Here is a 17,953-nt window from a genome sequence, read left to right as displayed (position 1 = left end):
CGCATCAAAGAACTGTATGATGCCAACACTAAAGTCTACCAAACCAATACCGACACGCTGGCAATCGACAACCATATCATACACTTATGGGTAAGCTTACAAAGGCCTCATAAAAAGATGGCGCAAACAGAGGTTAAATCGCAAGCTTAGACTTTGGATTTCAAACGTCACTAAGCAGGCCAGCAGTTATGCCCTGAAGGTACACACGGACAATCTGCGCACATTCTGTGATTCGCTTAAAGGAACACTAAGCACCAAAAAGACGTGGAACATACTCTGCAGCATCCTTGATCCTTCCAGTACCAAAATAGAAACAAACACAATCCTACAAAAAACTCATTGGCGAGTATCTGGGAACCCAGGATGAACTCATACAGGAACTCCAGCAAACATACACGGGAATCCGGACCGGGCATCCGAAACCATACCCTCAATATACAGGACTTCCGAACGAGAGGCTTGATGCATCCATCACGTATGCGGAGGTATATGCGGCAGCACAGAGCTTCAAGAAAAATACGGGAAAAACACGAGAAAAACAGACGGGATCACCAACGCCATCATGAGAAACCTAAGCGATGAAACCCTTCAAGCCTTTACACAGCAGCTGAATGAAGAAATCTGGACACCAGGTGGTATATTACCTGAGGAATGGACAACCGCTCACATAGGCCTTATACCCATACCGGAAAAACTGCGCAGGCTCGATCGACTACGACCAATCTCGTTCACGTCTTGCCTGGGCAAACTTTTTAAACTAATCATACTCCCTAAAATAGAACAACACATAGAGGAACATGGACTACACCCCAATTGTGTGTACGGATTCCGGAAAGGCATGTCAGCACAGGATGTCTTCCTCCTGCTCGAGGAAGAAGTCCTCAATCCACAGCCGGGCAGCAACAACACACTCCTAGCCCTCGATGTGGAAAAAGCCTTTGATAATACAGTAAAACCTCGTTAATTCAAAGTCATCGGGACCACAAAAAAATCTTCAAATTAAGTGGGTTTTCGAATTAACCGAACACACAAAAAGAATGCAACCCAGGCAAAAAATTTTACTGCAGGCGTGTGCTACCTTTATTTGGTGATTTTTGGATTACTTAAAGTAATCAGACATGCTGGTTTGCCACGTCCTGTAATTCGAGGCTCCAAGGGTCATGTTTTCTAGTTAGCCAACTATGTGCAGCATTTGAGAATTTCCACCGTGGCACTCAACAAAACTCCGGATAACTTTCAGCGATCCGATAACTTCGCCGAGAGCGGGCGCACAGGAAGGCTCGTTAGCATTGTCGTCATCGCCGTCATCGCACATGGTTGCATCAGCGGTAGCTTCACACTCCAAGTCTGAGTAGCATGTTTGTTGATCCTTTTCAAAGTTCAGATACTCGGTGAAACTGACTGCACCGGATTCGCTATCCTCTGCGCAGATTGCATTGATGGGGCCACAATACTCGGCTCCTTCTTCATCAAGTGCACATGAATAGTCAGCATCAGCATCGACGGTGCTTTTCTTCGAGAAGCCAGTGTGTTTGAAACACCGCATGATCAAAGTCAGTTCCACTTGCTTCCCATGCATACACAATAAGACATGTGGCCCCGAGGAAGTCGATGGAGTACCCCTTGTCGTTGTCGTAGCAAACGACCATGCAATTGAGCAGGTGGTGGCAGTAAATCTTCCTCGGGTGCTGAATGACCCCTTGGTCTATTGGCTGCGAGATCGACGTGGTGTTCGGAGGAAGAAATACCATCCTGATAGCTTTCCAGTGTGGGATGTCACCATGTGCCAGGCAATTATCAACAACGAAGAGTACCGTATTTACTCGCATAATGATCGCACTTTTTTTGTCAGAAAAATTGAAGCAAATTCAGGGGTGCGATCATTACGCGGGTTAAATTTCCCGGGAAAAAAAATTTTTTTTTTCGTCCGCGTTTGCTGCGGGGTGCGAGATTGCGGGTGCGGGACACCAAAACAAAAATGGCGGCTAGCGGAGCGAGCCGAACACGCCGAACGCGAATTTTTTTTTCTTCTCGTGAGTACATTACGTGCATTGAAACAGTTTCTTCCGTATTAGTGATGAATAATATCGTTAATATCGGCAAGTTTGCGGCAATAACGTAGCCATGTCCACTTTTAGGGGACAGAAATAGGTGGGCGCGCTTAGCTGCCAGTGACAGAAACACATGACGGGCATGCTGCGGAAACTGCGGCATCTGTCTTCACTACTTTCCGCTAAGGGTGGGCGAATATCTTAGCTGTGTTACAAGCGTCGGCGTATGAATAGGGTACACTTTTAACGTATCAGAGTAAACGTGGCTACTATCATTGCCGCGCGCGATTTGTTGCGTGCTCACGAGTGCAAAAGCAGATGAAAAGAATCGAAATGCGCCTTTATTGTTTTTGTTGACATCAGCCATTATAAAGCCAACCCATAATAAAGGCAAGTTTGGTTGTACCTCATTTTGTCATGGAAGTGCGGAAAGTGATGAAAGTAATGAAATGAGGCATCTACTTACGAATGTTTAGTGCGTGCAGGCCGCTTGGCTTGTCTTGAAGAGTCGTTCGCGTAGCATTCGACAGGTGGTAAGCGCGATCATTATTCGCTAGACTTAGCACACGACATATCGCTGCGGCAAGTTCGGGGTGCGATCATTACGCGGGAAATAAAAAAAATCGAATTTTGACGACAAATTTTAGGGGTGCGATCATTACGCGAGTGCGATCATTATGCGAGTAAATACGGTACATTCCTGCCTTTGGCCGCGAACTTGCGGTCAAGCTGCCGAACGTAATCTTCAGATATTGCGCCTGTGACCCAGGCTTTCTTGTTGTGCCGGTAGGTAAGCTCATTCCTTGGCAGCAGCTGTGCATCTTTAAGGGAGGCTACCCTCGGATACCAACTTTTTTGTTTATTGAAATATCCTAATGAAATTTTCAGGATAGACTCATAGCAATAGCATTAGTAGAACTACAAAATTTCATGCAGTTGTGTTCACTGGTTCCCAAGTTACAGCAATATGTCAGAATGGTGCACATGGTTTTCTCATTCCAAGCCAGGAGAATTTTCGAAAGGTGCTGCAACTGTGAAATTCACTATGATGATTCCCAGATGGGCAAGACAGGGCCCTTTTTTTAAATTTCCTTGCTGAAAAATTTTAGCAGACAACCGAATTTAGCGTTAATGATTAAGATTTTATCAATCAAATTTTGATTAAATATCACAAATCACAGACGCAATATATAAAATAAATGCACTTGTATTGCCCTCATAAATTTATTCAGATACACAATAAAAAACACTTCTGGAAATTTGATGAGCAGCTACAAATATGGCTGGAACAAGCAGCCTCACCAGCCACAAAAGTCATTTCGAGAAAATGAGCTTTGAAAGTTTTGAGCACATATATTGGTCTAAAATGACCCTACAGCGTAACTGGAGATGTCCTTAGGCACTCTCTTCTTCTTCCGCCTTTCCACCTTCTCTTGCAATCGCTTCTTGGCCTTTTTCAAGCACAGAGAATCTTTCTCGGCTGCCCGTTGAATGGCCAGGTGTTAGCCCGACTGATGAACATAGCTCTTGGGTGGCCTTGTGGCAGCCAGCATTATGTCTTAAAACTGCCTCATGCAGCGCTGTCTCCACAGCAATCAGCGATGCACGCTGCTCTTTGGGCATCAGGTTCCACAGCACGGAGTGAAATGATTCTGATGCATTCTGCATCTTTGCTCCCAGGCAGCGCTGCAGAAAAGAAGCCTGTGAGAGGCGCTCATAAACAGGTAGCAGTGCTTCTGCAACATAGCCTGGAAGATTGTACTGATAATTCGGCGATGGCACACCATCACTCTTGCTGGCGTTATGACGACACCACGAGTCTGCACCCTCAGGGCACAAGTCGCAGTGAGGATCCTCGTCCGTCAATGTCACGTGGTGGTATGATGCCATCACTGCACGCTGCATTGCAGCCACATCGTTGGAAATATTCCGTAGGGCCCAGCCACAATGGTCGGTCAACTTGTCAATGAGGGCCTTTGTAAGCCAGCCCCTCCCTCCTAAAGCCTTGTCACTTTTCTGCACAAAGTTGTGCAGGGTTGCCCCATTCTCTTCTGGACGTGGTTCAGGCATTCCTCTTTGAAAATGGGGACCAGTCCATAAACATTTTCTTGCACAAGGGCAGAGAAGATGGCACTATCTCCGTCAGACACGAGCGTCATGTAATGGAGGTTGTGCTTTGGCACCGAATGTGAGAAAACAATGACAGCTGGTTCAACCTCCATCCTCCCAGACTTGAGTGTTTTTCTGGCACACATGATCCTGCCAGCTTGCGTAATATGGGTTTCCAGGCTTTGGTCCTACTTGGCAACCAAGGCACTGGTTCGATAAAACAATGGTGTCCAAGATGAGGCCCGTATGATATTCAATTATTGCACCAACTCCTATATGAGACGTGTGGCCACGCTTGTGCCCTGTTCCATCAAAGTTTACTGTGATATCCCTGCTGAAATATGGATCCATTTCCTTGTAGGTGGTTTTCACAGCAGAAGCAGATTCTGCATAGAACTTGTCTATGCACTGTGTCCGCAGTTCCCTGAATTTCTTCAAGTGCTTCTGAAAAGTCTTATGATGCAGGCCACGATGGGACACGTTCATCGCTGCCCAAAAGTTCTTGAGATCTGTTTGTCCCTTCCCTATCTGTTCCCTATCTGTTTTGTTGCCACAATGGCTCGGATATTCACGTCAAAGGCCATTGAGTCATTCTGACGAGCAGAACTCCACGAGCTTGCAACTACTCCCCAATGTAAACATAGCAGCTCAAGCTTTGTTGCAAGTCCAAGTTGGGTGCCTCCTTGAACCTTCATCCCAGTCGCGAAGCACCGCTGGCACGAGGTCCGGGATAGTAGGTCACCTAGGGCAACCATTTGCACAAGGAGAAATTTTTTGCCTTCACTTGTAGCAGTGGCAGATTCAGGATCGCGCTCCATTGCTTCAAATTTTTGCTCTGTCACTGACTTAGCGCCAAGTCGACGTTGCACAGCAGCGCGTTTTTTATCCACCGCCTCTTTCTCCTCGCATGTCAAGAAATGCGTTTTCAAGTGCACAGAGGACGATGCGATTTCACTGCCCGAGGCAGATGAAAGAGAGGATGTCGAAGCCGCTGTCGATGAGCACGAGACACCAGGCGCACTCGTCACGACAAATTCTTGCGCCAGTGGAGCAGGAGTCACGTTGCTAGAAGCACTGACACAACCACACTCTTGCATAGATGAAGTAGAACCTGCCCCACAGGAACCAGCAGTGCGATCATCTTCGGTGCGCGGGCGAGCGGCGAGCTTCGCCATGTGGGCGAGCTTCATAGAACGCTTCCTTGCGCCGAACACGTGTAGCGTCTTGAGTTTCTTTGGGCGCATCGTGGCCGGCTGCACAACAATCGGCAGGCTAAACTCAACAACGGTCTCATAAAGACGGCTGAAAATCGTCTCCTAAGGACGGTGGAAACTTGGAGAATATGCGAACGGCTGAAAAGATACACGATGGCAAGGGGAACACACAAAGGGCGCCGGCAATGAAGGAGCCGAAGCACACGACGGCCGGACGCATTATGCAGGAGACCACTACATCATCGCACGCAACAGCCAATGGAAGTCGCGGGCTCCCCCACGTCATTGGGGAGCGCATGCTTCGCCCAATCTCTTCTTCGCATCTCAGCCACTGGGAACTTGAAAGCTCTCGCGAGCCCTCCACTCATGAGCGATTTACGCCTCTCCCGCACTGCTACCGTTGCCATAGGTGGCGGGAAAAAAAAGCACAAGAATGCACGAACAAAACAACACCCAAAATGGTGGCGCTCAGTGGAGTGGTAGAGAAGTGGTGTTTGTGCCAAGTTTTGAGTATGTGCTCGCCGCTCGAGGGCTGCCACGGCTCGTTATAAACTTTATTTGAAATAGTTTCGCGATAAATTAGACGTTGATGTTTACAGAAATGGTAGTTTATAAGAAATACTGCCCAAATATGTGGTTTTCCAAAAATCTGCTTTTTCGTGATTTTTCAGTTTTCAAAGGCCACGTCCCCCCTTAACCACAAGTCAACAAATACTGCAGGACTAATGTTTCAACACAACCCAATATGCTCCCCCACACAAAACTCTCAATAAACTCCAGGCAAGGGACTGGCCCCGCCTGCAAACGAACACATACCAGCACTTGTCTCATCTACACGCGATCTCCCCAGACAGATATACGTCCCGGCCTTTCCCTGGTATAGCAACCACACAGCGACACTCGCGCACATAACACACGAATGCACTGACCATCCGGGCGACGCAATTTCGGCACGAGTCCCAGCACACACACTTGCTATGCGGTCTTGGGAGGCGGCCAACTGGCGACCCTCGACTAGGCCCATCGAGCCACGATTGCCAGTGGAGCCCTGTCAGGGGGAACCACCCAGGAATAAACTGCGCAACGATTTCTGTAACAATAAAGTTTCCCCTCCACCAACACCACAGACTGAAGGTGCCACAGCACTTCGAAACTGCTCGTGTCTGATGCCAAGTGCCTGTGCAGCGAGCATTGCTTTTCGCAGAGTTCTCCTGCGAGCCTTTTACTGCACTGTTTTTGGATCACATTCGGTGCGGCAGGTAGCAACAGTGCAATGTGACATGCACGCACAATTAACTGCTGCAAGGTACCTCCTTTCATTCGCTTGGACTCGAGTACAGAAAGCAGTGCCCTTGCACTTGCTTACGGCAGTGCAGGTGTGAGATGGCGCATTTATGGTTGTGGTTGAGCCCTGTGGGGTTCTGATGTGGGATTCTCACACCGTACTCTTGGGACAAAGGAACGACAACACAGTAGTGCAAACAGTCACTAGGGCATTTATTTGCATTTATTGGGCATTTATTGCACCTTTCATAGTTCAATGCCTGCTAGCCAAGTTGCTATCCGCAAAACATGGCGATGGGCGCACGACAAATCTGGAAGTCCGACTCACCGCGACCGGATAACGAGCGGATATGTTCACCCCATGCTGGATCCCAACGCCTGGTCGTTCGCGTGTACGGTCACGCCAACGGTGGCGCATTCCAAGGCGGCCACGCGCGGCATGGCACGTCCGTACCGCTTGACGATCTCGAACCCAAGAGAGCAAGCGCCTTCCTTTCGGCGCCCAAGTAACCTCGCCTGTCGGCGGCGTTAGCACCGCAACACTCGCGCCATCTCTCGCACTGCGCTTCAACCACTCCAACCGCCACGGGCGCCAGGCCATGCGGCGGGCGAAGCCGCCCTGCAGGAGACGAGCATTGCAGGAAAACTAGATCTCAGGGGAGGCGTGAGAGTCACGCATCCCCGCAGCCCAAACAGGTCCGCATTTCTCGATTGCAATTAACTCATTAGCACAAGCTTTGGTAGGGAGCCAGTCGCTGTTGAAAAATCCTATCCCAATTGGGCTTGATCGCGTTCGAGAATTCACCGTGTGACACCCGCAAGAAGGCAAGCTCGCCCTTTCCACAGGTCACACTCATTGCATCACACCTGTTGCTGCCTGTCGCATTTATCTTATATCGTTTCCAGCTTTCCCAACAAGCTCACAAAACTGGTAGCGTCATTAATAAAATTGGACCCTCTCGGTTCAGCAGCACTCACATGGCTAGGTCAGCATGGCGTGCTTGACACTTCGGTCAAGTTTATCGCACTTTTTCACTTCTATTTGAGTTTTGCCTTGGAACAGTTTGGTTTGCGGCTCCGCTTTTTTTGAAGGTGAAAGTCACGCTTCTGCGTTTGTCGTGGAAAAACTCTAGATAACGAAATGAAAAAAGTAGCTCACTAGGAGACGATGCGTGATGCATTCACAATGAAGCTTCGCCAACAAGGTGGCAGCCCTGCATTCACGTCATGTGGTTTCAAAAGCCTGTGAGAGCTCTCAAAAGATGCAACAAAAAGTATTATATTAAATCCTCGTTGATGCGATCCAGTTGCGTACGATTTCCTGGCACCAACGTTTGCAGTCGAGAGCACAAAAAGTTACTTAAGAGAATTACGCTTATTCTTTTTTTTTTACCAGTTCATGCATTCTTAGAAAACAAAATGTTTTGGTACCAACATTGATTACATTGCCAAACTTCAATCATATGACGCGTTTTCTGGCTGCTAAATTCCATGTAAACAAGAAAATGTGCAACGTGCGTGCGATCAAGAGCAGTAGCGGCCCACCGTGGCAGCTTCATCGCAAGTACGTACAGTAGAATTTTGTAAAAAAAAAACACAAGAAAAAAAATTCATTAACCAGGAAAACGTACGATCTGAAGTTACTAAAAGATTTGACAGACTCAACTGTGGTTGACACCTACGTAATGCAAAGCATTGTGTGAGTCATTGCAGCACGAGACGCTGATGTGTGTCAAGTTAGTGGGGCTTCAGGTGCCCAAGACACGTTTTGTAGTTTTCCCATTTGTAGTGTTTTAAGGCGGCGACGGGAAACCGAAAATGAATCGAGCTGGTGGCCAACGCCAAATACCACCAGAGCGGTACCTGACACTCACATCGCACTACCTGCATCAAGGAATCATAATAGGGTTGGTGGAAATAGCTGTGAATGCGGCACGTGACGACCCGAGAGATTTGCTGGTACCGGTACAAGAAACAAAGTGCACGTTGGAACGGGGTGCCATTTTAAAAGATTGAGCTACACGCCGCCGCATTTTGTTCTTTAAATGGACGTTTTTAACATAGGTGTGGGAACACACCGGGAACATAAATGACGCTAAAAAATCTGATTTTCGAACTAAAGTGCTGCCTAATAGTAATGGCTGACACCAGCTTCTGTGCACTTAATTTTTGAGCGTTCTGAAGGCCAAGTCCATATACTACGAACTACTGATATTACCACCACTTTTCATGGAACTGTTGAGTTCGATATAAACGGGTTCAACTGTAAATCATTTAAGCATGGCTAAACGTGTTGTAAGCGTGAAGGAAAACTTGTCAACAACTAGTTGCCATGATTGATTACAATGGAACCCAGTGCCAAGCAGTGATTATGGTAGCTCTCAAGTTGAAAACGTGTAACTGTGGATTTGCAAACTGCTACTGTATACCTCTTCGTGTTGCAGCGTGCCAGGAGCGATGAAGCTGCACAACCTGATCAACAAGCTGAAGAAGTGGATCAAGATCCTGGAAGCCAAGACCAAGCTGTTGCCCAAGTGAGCGAGAACTTCACTCACGTCGTATCATAGTTTCACAGTCAAACGCCTTTATAATGAAGCGCTTGAGGCCTCCAATGTCCTTCATCGTGCAGGTCACTTGACTGTACAGATTGTGCAACATAACGCTCACAATGGTGCAGGCTAAGCACGTCCAGCAAAAGAAAACCTTTGTTTAACATGAATTCATGTGATACTTGGTGCTCTTGTGAACTCGCAACAGCTTTTGTTTGCTCCTCCCAGGTCGATGCTAATCGAGGAGAAGTGCCGCTTCTTGAGCAACTTCTCTCAGCAGACGGCTGATGTGGCTCTACCTGGCGAATTCCTGATGCCAAAGGTAACGGGGCCATCGCCCGCTGCTTGCGAAAACAGAAAGCAAACAAGAACACAGGTAGTAGACATGTGTGTCACGTTTCATTACAGGGCTGTTTGCCCATGCGGACTGACTGTTGCTGTTTTTTTTCGCCGCCTCTTGGGCACATTTTATTTTTTTAGTTCTTATTTTGTGACAAATTTCTTGCCTTGTGTGGCATGGTTTCTTGTTCCCACCCTGCTGGTAGTTTCTTTTATTTCTTTATATTTTGTCACTTTCTTATTGTGAGTGTCTTGTACTGCACTCAGTTATTACACAGTACTGTGAAACCACGTTAAACTGTAGTCCGCCGGAGCTCGGGAAAAGTACGTACTAAATGGTAGTACTGTTTAACCGAAATAGCATGAGATCGCCCACTTACCTGTCGGAAACGGAACTCAGAGAGAGTGCGATGAAAGGGGAAAAAACATGCAGTATTTATTCACTTCGCGCGACATAAGTCCTATTTTCGTTTGATGCCGCAGCGGCCAAGCACGACGACAGCGGCCTCAAACTTACTGAAGCTGCGTGCCAGCTTCTCAGCCAGCCCCCTCCGCTCGGCAAACACTCGCACAGCAGATTCCTCGTTGGCGTTACGTATTCTCCGTGCACGCACGCAGTAGTGCTGCATAAGTCCCGGGGCGCTTTTTTCATTGCCGGCTGCCGGAGTTCGGAAAACTTTTGGTTTGGAATAGTTACGTTATCGCGCCCCTGTTCTCGTTGCGACGATTGCATTCTTGAGGCTGACGTAGCGCGCAGCTTATGCCACTGTCGGGCCTGAATCGCCCGTGCTGTCGCTTTCCGTGTCGTCCTCATCACTGTCGCTAGTCGACACTTCAGCAACAACAGAGGCAACGATGGCGAAAAGTCGAACCTCGTAGCTGACATCTCTTCGCGGTCGCAGCAGCACTGCCGAGCAACTTCGCATTCCAAATGCCACACACTGTAGTCAACAGCAGATCCATTCGCGGGCCAGCGCCAACTTCGTGTCACGTTCGATAGCACGGACGATGCCTAATTTTTCTTCTAACGTGAGCACGCGGCATCTTTTTTATCCGAGCTTCGGCATGTCGCGAGTCCTCGCTTGCACGACGCCACAATGCTCTCTGGCACGGCGTCGAAATGATGTTGATGTTGATGCGGCTTCACGTGCAAACGCACAGGGCGCTTGGAGGCCGTTGTACCGATCTCTGAGGCTTGTTGTTCTGCCGGGCCGCACGATGGAGACTACGCACCGCCGTGTTTGCGCAACGAAAAGTGGAAGCGCTACGTTTTAACCGATACGTACGCAATAAGCCGGTACTGTTTATGCGGATACAAAATACAATATGTTCAATGGCTGCTGAGTCGGGGAATTGACTTTACTACTTTTAAACCGAAGCTACTGTTTAAGCGGGTACGGTTTAATGAGGTTTTACTGTACTACAATGTGTGAAGTGCCTGGTTTTACTGGCAGTCTGGTTGGTACATTTTTTTCTTCATCTCTCATCACCTTTTGCCTTGGGCATACTTCCTGGTTGTAATCTGTAATCTAGGCTTCTGGGCAACTTTTGGGGTGGTAGGTGTACATTTTAAGTATATTTTGTTTGGCTTGAAAGTGGGTGACTTCACTCAGTCTCGCCGTACGTACATACAGTAAAGCCTTCTTAATTCGAAGTTCGCGGTACCGTGAAAAATCTTCAGATTATGTGGATTTTCTACTTGTCTGAAAAGAACAACAAAACAGCACAAAAAGAAGGCAGAACTGCTCGACACAAGCATGTCACATTTTTTTGCTGTGTAGTAGGACTACTAATCACTAATGTAGGATTGCTTGGTACAGCAATTCGCTGCACCAAAGGTTGTGTTCTGTAGCTAGCTAATCGTGCACAGCCTGTCGCAGTCACTGCCGCCACAAAGCTGGGAACGATGTCAGGGACTCAATCACAGTCAAAAGCGGGCACGTGAGTGGGCTCATCATTGTGACTGCGTCGTTATTGTAACGGAGTGACTGCTGTAATTACACCATTGTAAGTTGACTAGAATGTAAGTCGACCCCCCCCCCATATCGCGTGTGACAGGGAAAAGAAAAGAGAAAAAAGAACAGCATACCCGAGGGCGCATTCGATAACGAAAATTGATTAATAGCTGACATGGTCACTGGACTACTCGTCCTCACTTGTGCCATCGTCCTCACTAGTGCTGCCATCATCATCGCTGCTACAGTCCCACAGCGCGGCGGCGTCCAGCGAAATTCCACATTTGGCAAACAACTGCACTATGACATCTTGTAGAATAGCCGCCGATGCCGAAAGCACCCAACTACACACGGCCGACAGGGAGGCTCTTTTGACACGTCCAGTTGGCGCAAGTCCGTGGTCTTCTGCCGCCAGCCACTCAGTGCACTTACGGCAGAGCAGGTCCTTAAAAGGCGAAGATCCGGGCTTGTTTCATGACCATTTCACACGTCACTGGCAGGGACCGATCACGCATTTCAGCAACGTACGCCACAAGCTTGGCTTCCAGCTCCCGAAAGCGTCCCGACTTGGGCCCGAGGTAACCTGTTCAATTACCGTCACAAGTGAAAATTCTGCTTCACTGCTTCGCTGCAATCGCCACTTTCGCACCACCTGTTAAGAAACATCAAACTTGCGGCTCACTGCGCAGTTGTTTGTTTGGTGTAAAAGATGGCAGCCGTCTTGAATGCTTCTGTGAACGAGCGCCGAAACGTTTAGTGAACCCGGAGCACTCCTGATGACTGAAGAAGCATGGAAGTAGCACGGGGCCGGCAGTCAAATCGAACGCATGAAACCAAAGAGCTACAGCAAAAGAGAAACACGGGAGCAGTGTCTGCTCTTCCATGAACTATCGATACTCCCTGCAAGCGCCACCGTTCTGAGGGTGCTGCCACGAATGGAACAGCGGCACTTCCTTCGACTATCGACACCCCCTCCCCCCCTCCCCATGAGTGTTGTGTGCGCTGTAAAACTCTAAGAAATGTTGAAAAACCGTTCCGAAAAGCGAACATACATGCGGGATAGCGAAAACAATAGGTAGGGCCATAGAGCAAACATAAAATTGTAACTACATTGTAGCTCCCCTGATATCTCATTGGTCTCACTTTTTTGGCAGTGCCATGTTTTGGTTTCGGTTCTAAGTCGACCTCCCCACTTCAGATTTTCAAATTAAAAAAAATAGGTCGACTTAGAATCGTGTATATACGGTACGTCTTCCACGTTAGTGTAGGATGTCTGCACGTCTACTTCTATGTTAAAGTAGTCGACGAAGCCCAGTTCATCACTGCCGTCGCCATCCTCGTTCGTACGCTAGTGGAATGATAAGTTAGTATACAGACTCTAGAACAAAAGCTGGCCGAAAGAACTGGCAACCGCAAACGCACCGCCATGCTGCTACGACTCATTTTCGTAGTGCTAAGCATATTCAAAATATCACACAAAAGCAAGCATTTACACGTAGCAGGTATGCATGGACAACATTTAAAATTCATTCCGTGTATTTTTTAGAAAGATCTGATGGCTATTTATAAAATTTGTATGTAAAATTTACCGTGAGAGGATGCATTTGCAGGCGCCTGAACTACCGTATTTACTCGCATAATGATCGCACTCGTGCAATGATTACACCATGAATTTTGTGGTCAAAATTCAATTTCTTTTTTCTTTCCCGCATTAATAATCGCACCCCGAACTTGCCGCAGCGACATGTCATGTGCCTATTCTAGCTGGTAATCCGCTTACCATCTGTCGAATGCTGTCAAATGCTACGCGAACGACTGTTCAACACTTACCCAGTGATCTGCACCACCAAACATTCTTAAGCAGGTGTCCCATTTCATTCCTTTCATCACTTTCCACACTTCCATGAAAAAAAAAACCAACCAAACTTGCCTTGGCTTTATTATTTGTAGGCTTTATAAGGTTTGTGGTCAACAACAACAAAAAAGGCGCCTTTCGATTCTTGTCATCTCCACTTCGTGGGCATACAGCAAATCGCGAGCAGCAACGATAGTGGCCACATTTACCCTGATACGTTAGAAGTGTACCCTATTCATACGCCAACGCTTGTAACACAGCTAAGGTATTCGCCCACCCTTAGCGGAAACATGCCGTATTAGGATAGTAGTGACGACAAGTGCTGCAGTTTTCGCAGCACGCCCACCATGTGTTTCAATGTCACTGGCAGCTGAATGCATCCATCTCTGTTTCTGTCCCCTCAAAGTGGACGGGGCTACGTTACTGTCACAAGCTTGCCAATATATATGTTATTATTCACAACTGATACAGAAGAAACTGTTTCAATGCACGTAATGTACTCGCACGAAGAAAGAAGAGCCCGCTTTTCTCCCCCTCCCCCCCCCCCCCCATATTTTTAAAAGAAAGTGTGATCTATGCGAGTAAATATGGTAACTTGTGCAATGCTAATAGACTCCCAAGCATATGCAGCACCTTGTTTTCTTGCCCAAAATTCGGAAGCACTAGATTTTGTGAAAATTTTTCTGTTGTTCGATATTCAGTTCAATTTTAGGCTTTTTTTACTTGATTTGCTACAATATCTGATTCGACATGTACTACTCGGTATTCACACACCCATATTTCGACTTTGTCTAGGAGCTGTCGTGTTATTCCTATGTTAGTTTTCTACTTTGGACACACACATAGTTTATGCACGTTTGTTTCAGGGGTGTGTCAGCAGGTCAGATACTGCCAAATGAATCAGTGGCTTGTTTAGGTGATCTTTTCTGTATCTTGTTTAATTCAACACGCTGCTTAACGCAGATCAATTTTGTCAGTTCCATCGAGGTCGAATTAACGGAAGTCTGCTATATATGCGAAGCCTGAAGTGTGTCGGAGCAAGGTGGTCTTTGATGCCACAACCGGAAACTACAAATTATCCAGATGAGTGCACATGAGCTTTTAGAATTGTCCAACATAATTTGCATTGCAAATGATGGGACTGCTCAAATTCTATGAATTGACTGAATTTAAAAAAAAAAGATTGAGATCGAATTATCGTGGTTTTGCTGTATATTTATACTTTCTGTCTTCTTGTTTGCTTTGCACTGTTAAGTTTTCACTTTTGATCAAAACCTTACTGTTACTTATCTTAAGGTTGTAAGTGTGCTTAATTTAAGCATTCCTTACACTTAAAGGGCCCTTCACCAGGTCTGGCCATTTTGAGGTGGCTTGCGCAGAGCATACATTGCATGATAACGATCGTGTCTGCAAAGTATTACATCGCCACGCGCCGCAGAAAGATAAGAAATTTCAAACCGAATGTCGTTTTTCCTTCTCCTCGCGGCCGCCGTGCTCCAAGCGAGAGGATGATGTACTCCCGTTCCTGTGCCTACGTACTCGTGTCCGCAGTGTGACATAGCTCGTGGTGACACGTGACTTCGAGAATTATTCAAGGCACCATCTGCTATTTGTGTGATCTGTTGCTTGAATTGACGAATTGAAGTTTAGAGAAATGATAAAACATACAAACGGAATGTCTGCGTCCTTTTTGTTTTACTTCACACCGAAGCAAGAGAGATGCACTTCCGCTTCTTCTGCTTGTTCCCACAGTCGTGCGTGCAGTCACGTGCGCAAGTGCCAAAACTATGCCATTTTCTACCGTGTTCCAGGGAGTGATCATGCTCTGCGATCCGCTTGTTCTGCCTCAGTATCCGTGTAGCACGGAATTATACCACTGGTCATGTGTCCTTGTGCACAGCACCCAAAATCGTGCGCTGGGCAAAACGATAACAGCTCGTGTGCAATGCTCCCAGCGGAAATGCGCATCGTTGAAAAGGGGGGGGGGGGGGGGGGCATGACGTTTGTGTCACGTGATCCTCGAGGTCCGGTATGGGAGAACGGAAGTAAGGAATTTCACTTGCGGAGGATAGACGGGGTGAGTGGAAAGAGAGTTTCGCTATGCAGTGGAGCTCGCCTCCTGAAATCATTGGTTCGCGGCACTGAAATATTTCTATCTCGGCTATTAATGAGCTGGCATGAAAAATTCTTGCGGCAGAACGCTCCCTAGAGGACACGTAACAACTCCCAGCCTATAACCAAAATTCACTGTGGGGCCTGGTGAGACGGGCCCTTTAACAAAAGGTTGAGAGGGAAAAACTGCCACCTATAAAGGTGTCATGCTAAAGCATTGAAATATTATTTGTTTCATTTATGCCAGGAATGCCCCATTGTGTCTTTTTCAGCATGTTTGCTCTGGCTACATACCAGCGGCACTTATTATTAAAAACAGGGTGATTCCCAGAAGTTGTGAATCACTTTTAAATGTTATTTGGCATGTTCTTCAACTTGCATGCTTTTGAGATATTTTGTTCACTTTGTTGCTTGCTTATAGATTCTTACAAGTTGCCATGTTTTAAAGCTGCTGGCAGTCATGGGAGGGCTGCTTTCTCAATCAATGGAGTGTCCGATTTTTCGGACACCTCAAGGACAGTGAAAACGTAAAAAAAAAAATTGGGCAGTCCAAGAAAACGAATGGACATCTTTAACTGCCCTCAAGGTCTCAGTTTGCCACAGCCAAGTTCGAAATAGCTTTAGAGGCCTGCCAGCATAATTATAGGTGTCTCAATGCTGCGCAGTGGTGGCTTCAGTTAATGCCGTTTCGGATTTGTGGTCACATCAAAAAGTAAGAAAAATTGGACGGCGAAGGGTTTCAGCACCGAAAGTTTCGTACATTGTTTTAGGTTAGCTCTATGAGACACGTGGTGGTGCCTCGAAGGTATCTGAATTATCAGGCATGCCTAAAAAATTGCGCATCTGAAAAATTGGTTGTTGACTGTATACATAAATACAGCAAGGGGATGGGGTCATAGGGCAGGCATGGAAAGTGCCAATGTCCACCTAAGCGCTTCTTGATGAAAGATGGATGAAAGGTTAAGAGGACCAAGCAAATGTGAAAAATCTGATGCATAAGGAGGCTGTTCAGAGGCAGCCCACTTCTTTCACTCCTTATAGGGTGGGTGATGTTTCAAATTGACATGTCTGCCTGTGTGCAAAGTACCGTATTTACTCTATTGTACCGCAAGCTTTTTCATGATTTTCGTTGCTTAAAGTTGACCCTCGCATTATGTTTGAATAATGGCAAAATTTACTGTTTTAGAGCAAATATTCTTAATTCTGCGGTTTTGAATGTTATGTTGGCAAGCTGTACCTTGAAGTCTCAATTCAATCCATAAACAAGTCGATCGAGGTCAAAATTTCCTTTTTGTTGAAAACGATGGCATTTTCGCTATGCATGTGACCGGTGTTATGTATACGGTGCTTCATTACCCTGCTGCCTATCGCGCCTCATCTACGTTCATGCGCAACATTCAACGCAACGCTCTGCCAGCACAGAGCGTTAGGTATGACGGTCACTTCGAGAGACGAGTAACTTTGGTGGCCAAGGAGCTGAGAAACTATGCCGTGGCCTGGCGAATCAATGTTAATGAGTCGACAATTATCGAATGGTGGTGCCAATAGGAGACCCTTTGTAAATATGGGACCACTCGGAAGGGCCTCGTAGTGGTCTGGGTCTGTCCCCAAATGAAGTGGTTATGTAGTCTTTTTAGGAGCACTTAATCTCAAATGAGCTCAGCGGCATGAATGACTTGATTCTCAGGAGGCCACTTTCGGAAAGAGTTTCGCTTTCGTGAGTATTGGCTCGATTTAGCACCGAACCCCTACGAATTATACGGCTGACAGTACTCTTGGCACTGATAATGAGCTTTGCACAGTGCAGGAACTCTTGTCATTGCCAAGTTACCAGAAATTTCACGTAAGTGAAACAATCTTCCATACTGATCGCCCGAGAATACCATCCACTGAAAGCTCTGTCTCCTTCTCAGATGACGATGATCAGGGAAGAGAACTCGTTTCCAAATCGATTCTTTGAATAAGGGTACGATTTCTCTTTCCGCTCATCTCGTGTTACATTTGCGGTTTTATTTTTTTTTCGCAGACTTTTTGAAAAGTCGACGTTCGCGTGACACCCATGGCTACGTTACGTTTCAGTAAATACAGTACCATAATTCTGTGTTGCTAGGCAGCCCACTCTTACTGTGAAGATATCCTCTGTTTGAATTTGTGAGCCAACTCTTGTGTTTCTCCCTACCCATTTCAGCACAGCCACTACTATGTGCGCATCGCACGGTTCATGCCACGGGTGGAAATTGTCCAGAAGTACAACACAGCTGCCCGCCGACTCTACCTTCGTGGGCAAAATGGAAAAGTGAGTGCTTTGATTGAGGGAGGGGGACATACGGAGAGCACGAGTAGTGGTGGAAAGTACATAGACCTAGACTATGTGCATGCATTTATGTGTCTGTGCCACTGATATTCTAGTGAACAAGACAATAAAATGGAGATGGGGAGGTTGTGTATTGCACAGAGAAGATATCTGGCTGTTAATTCAGTAACA

General features: G+C 46.8%; 1 protein-coding gene and 1 pseudogene across 6 annotated transcripts in view; one reads left to right on the top strand and one right to left on the bottom strand.

Moving 5' to 3' along the window:
• Positions 1–17,953, top strand: part of Nipped-A (Transcription-associated protein Nipped-A) — a 413,461-nt gene that overhangs the window by 363,727 nt on the left and 31,781 nt on the right. For all 6 annotated transcript variants that reach the window (XM_065445525.1, XM_065445501.1, XM_065445517.1 and 3 more), the window contains 3 exons: positions 9,103–9,192; positions 9,436–9,529; positions 17,657–17,764. In XM_065445525.1, the coding sequence (XP_065301597.1) occupies positions 9,103–9,192; positions 9,436–9,529; positions 17,657–17,764 (292 nt within the window). The remainder of the gene's footprint in view (positions 1–9,102; positions 9,193–9,435; positions 9,530–17,656; positions 17,765–17,953) is intronic.
• On the bottom strand, positions 3,413–5,404 carry LOC139059818 (uncharacterized; annotated as a pseudogene).

This window comes from Dermacentor albipictus, chromosome 1 (genome assembly GCF_038994185.2).
Source record: "Dermacentor albipictus isolate Rhodes 1998 colony chromosome 1, USDA_Dalb.pri_finalv2, whole genome shotgun sequence".
Taxonomy (NCBI): domain Eukaryota; kingdom Metazoa; phylum Arthropoda; class Arachnida; order Ixodida; family Ixodidae; genus Dermacentor; species Dermacentor albipictus.
This window is presented reverse-complemented; position numbering and strand designations above follow the sequence as displayed.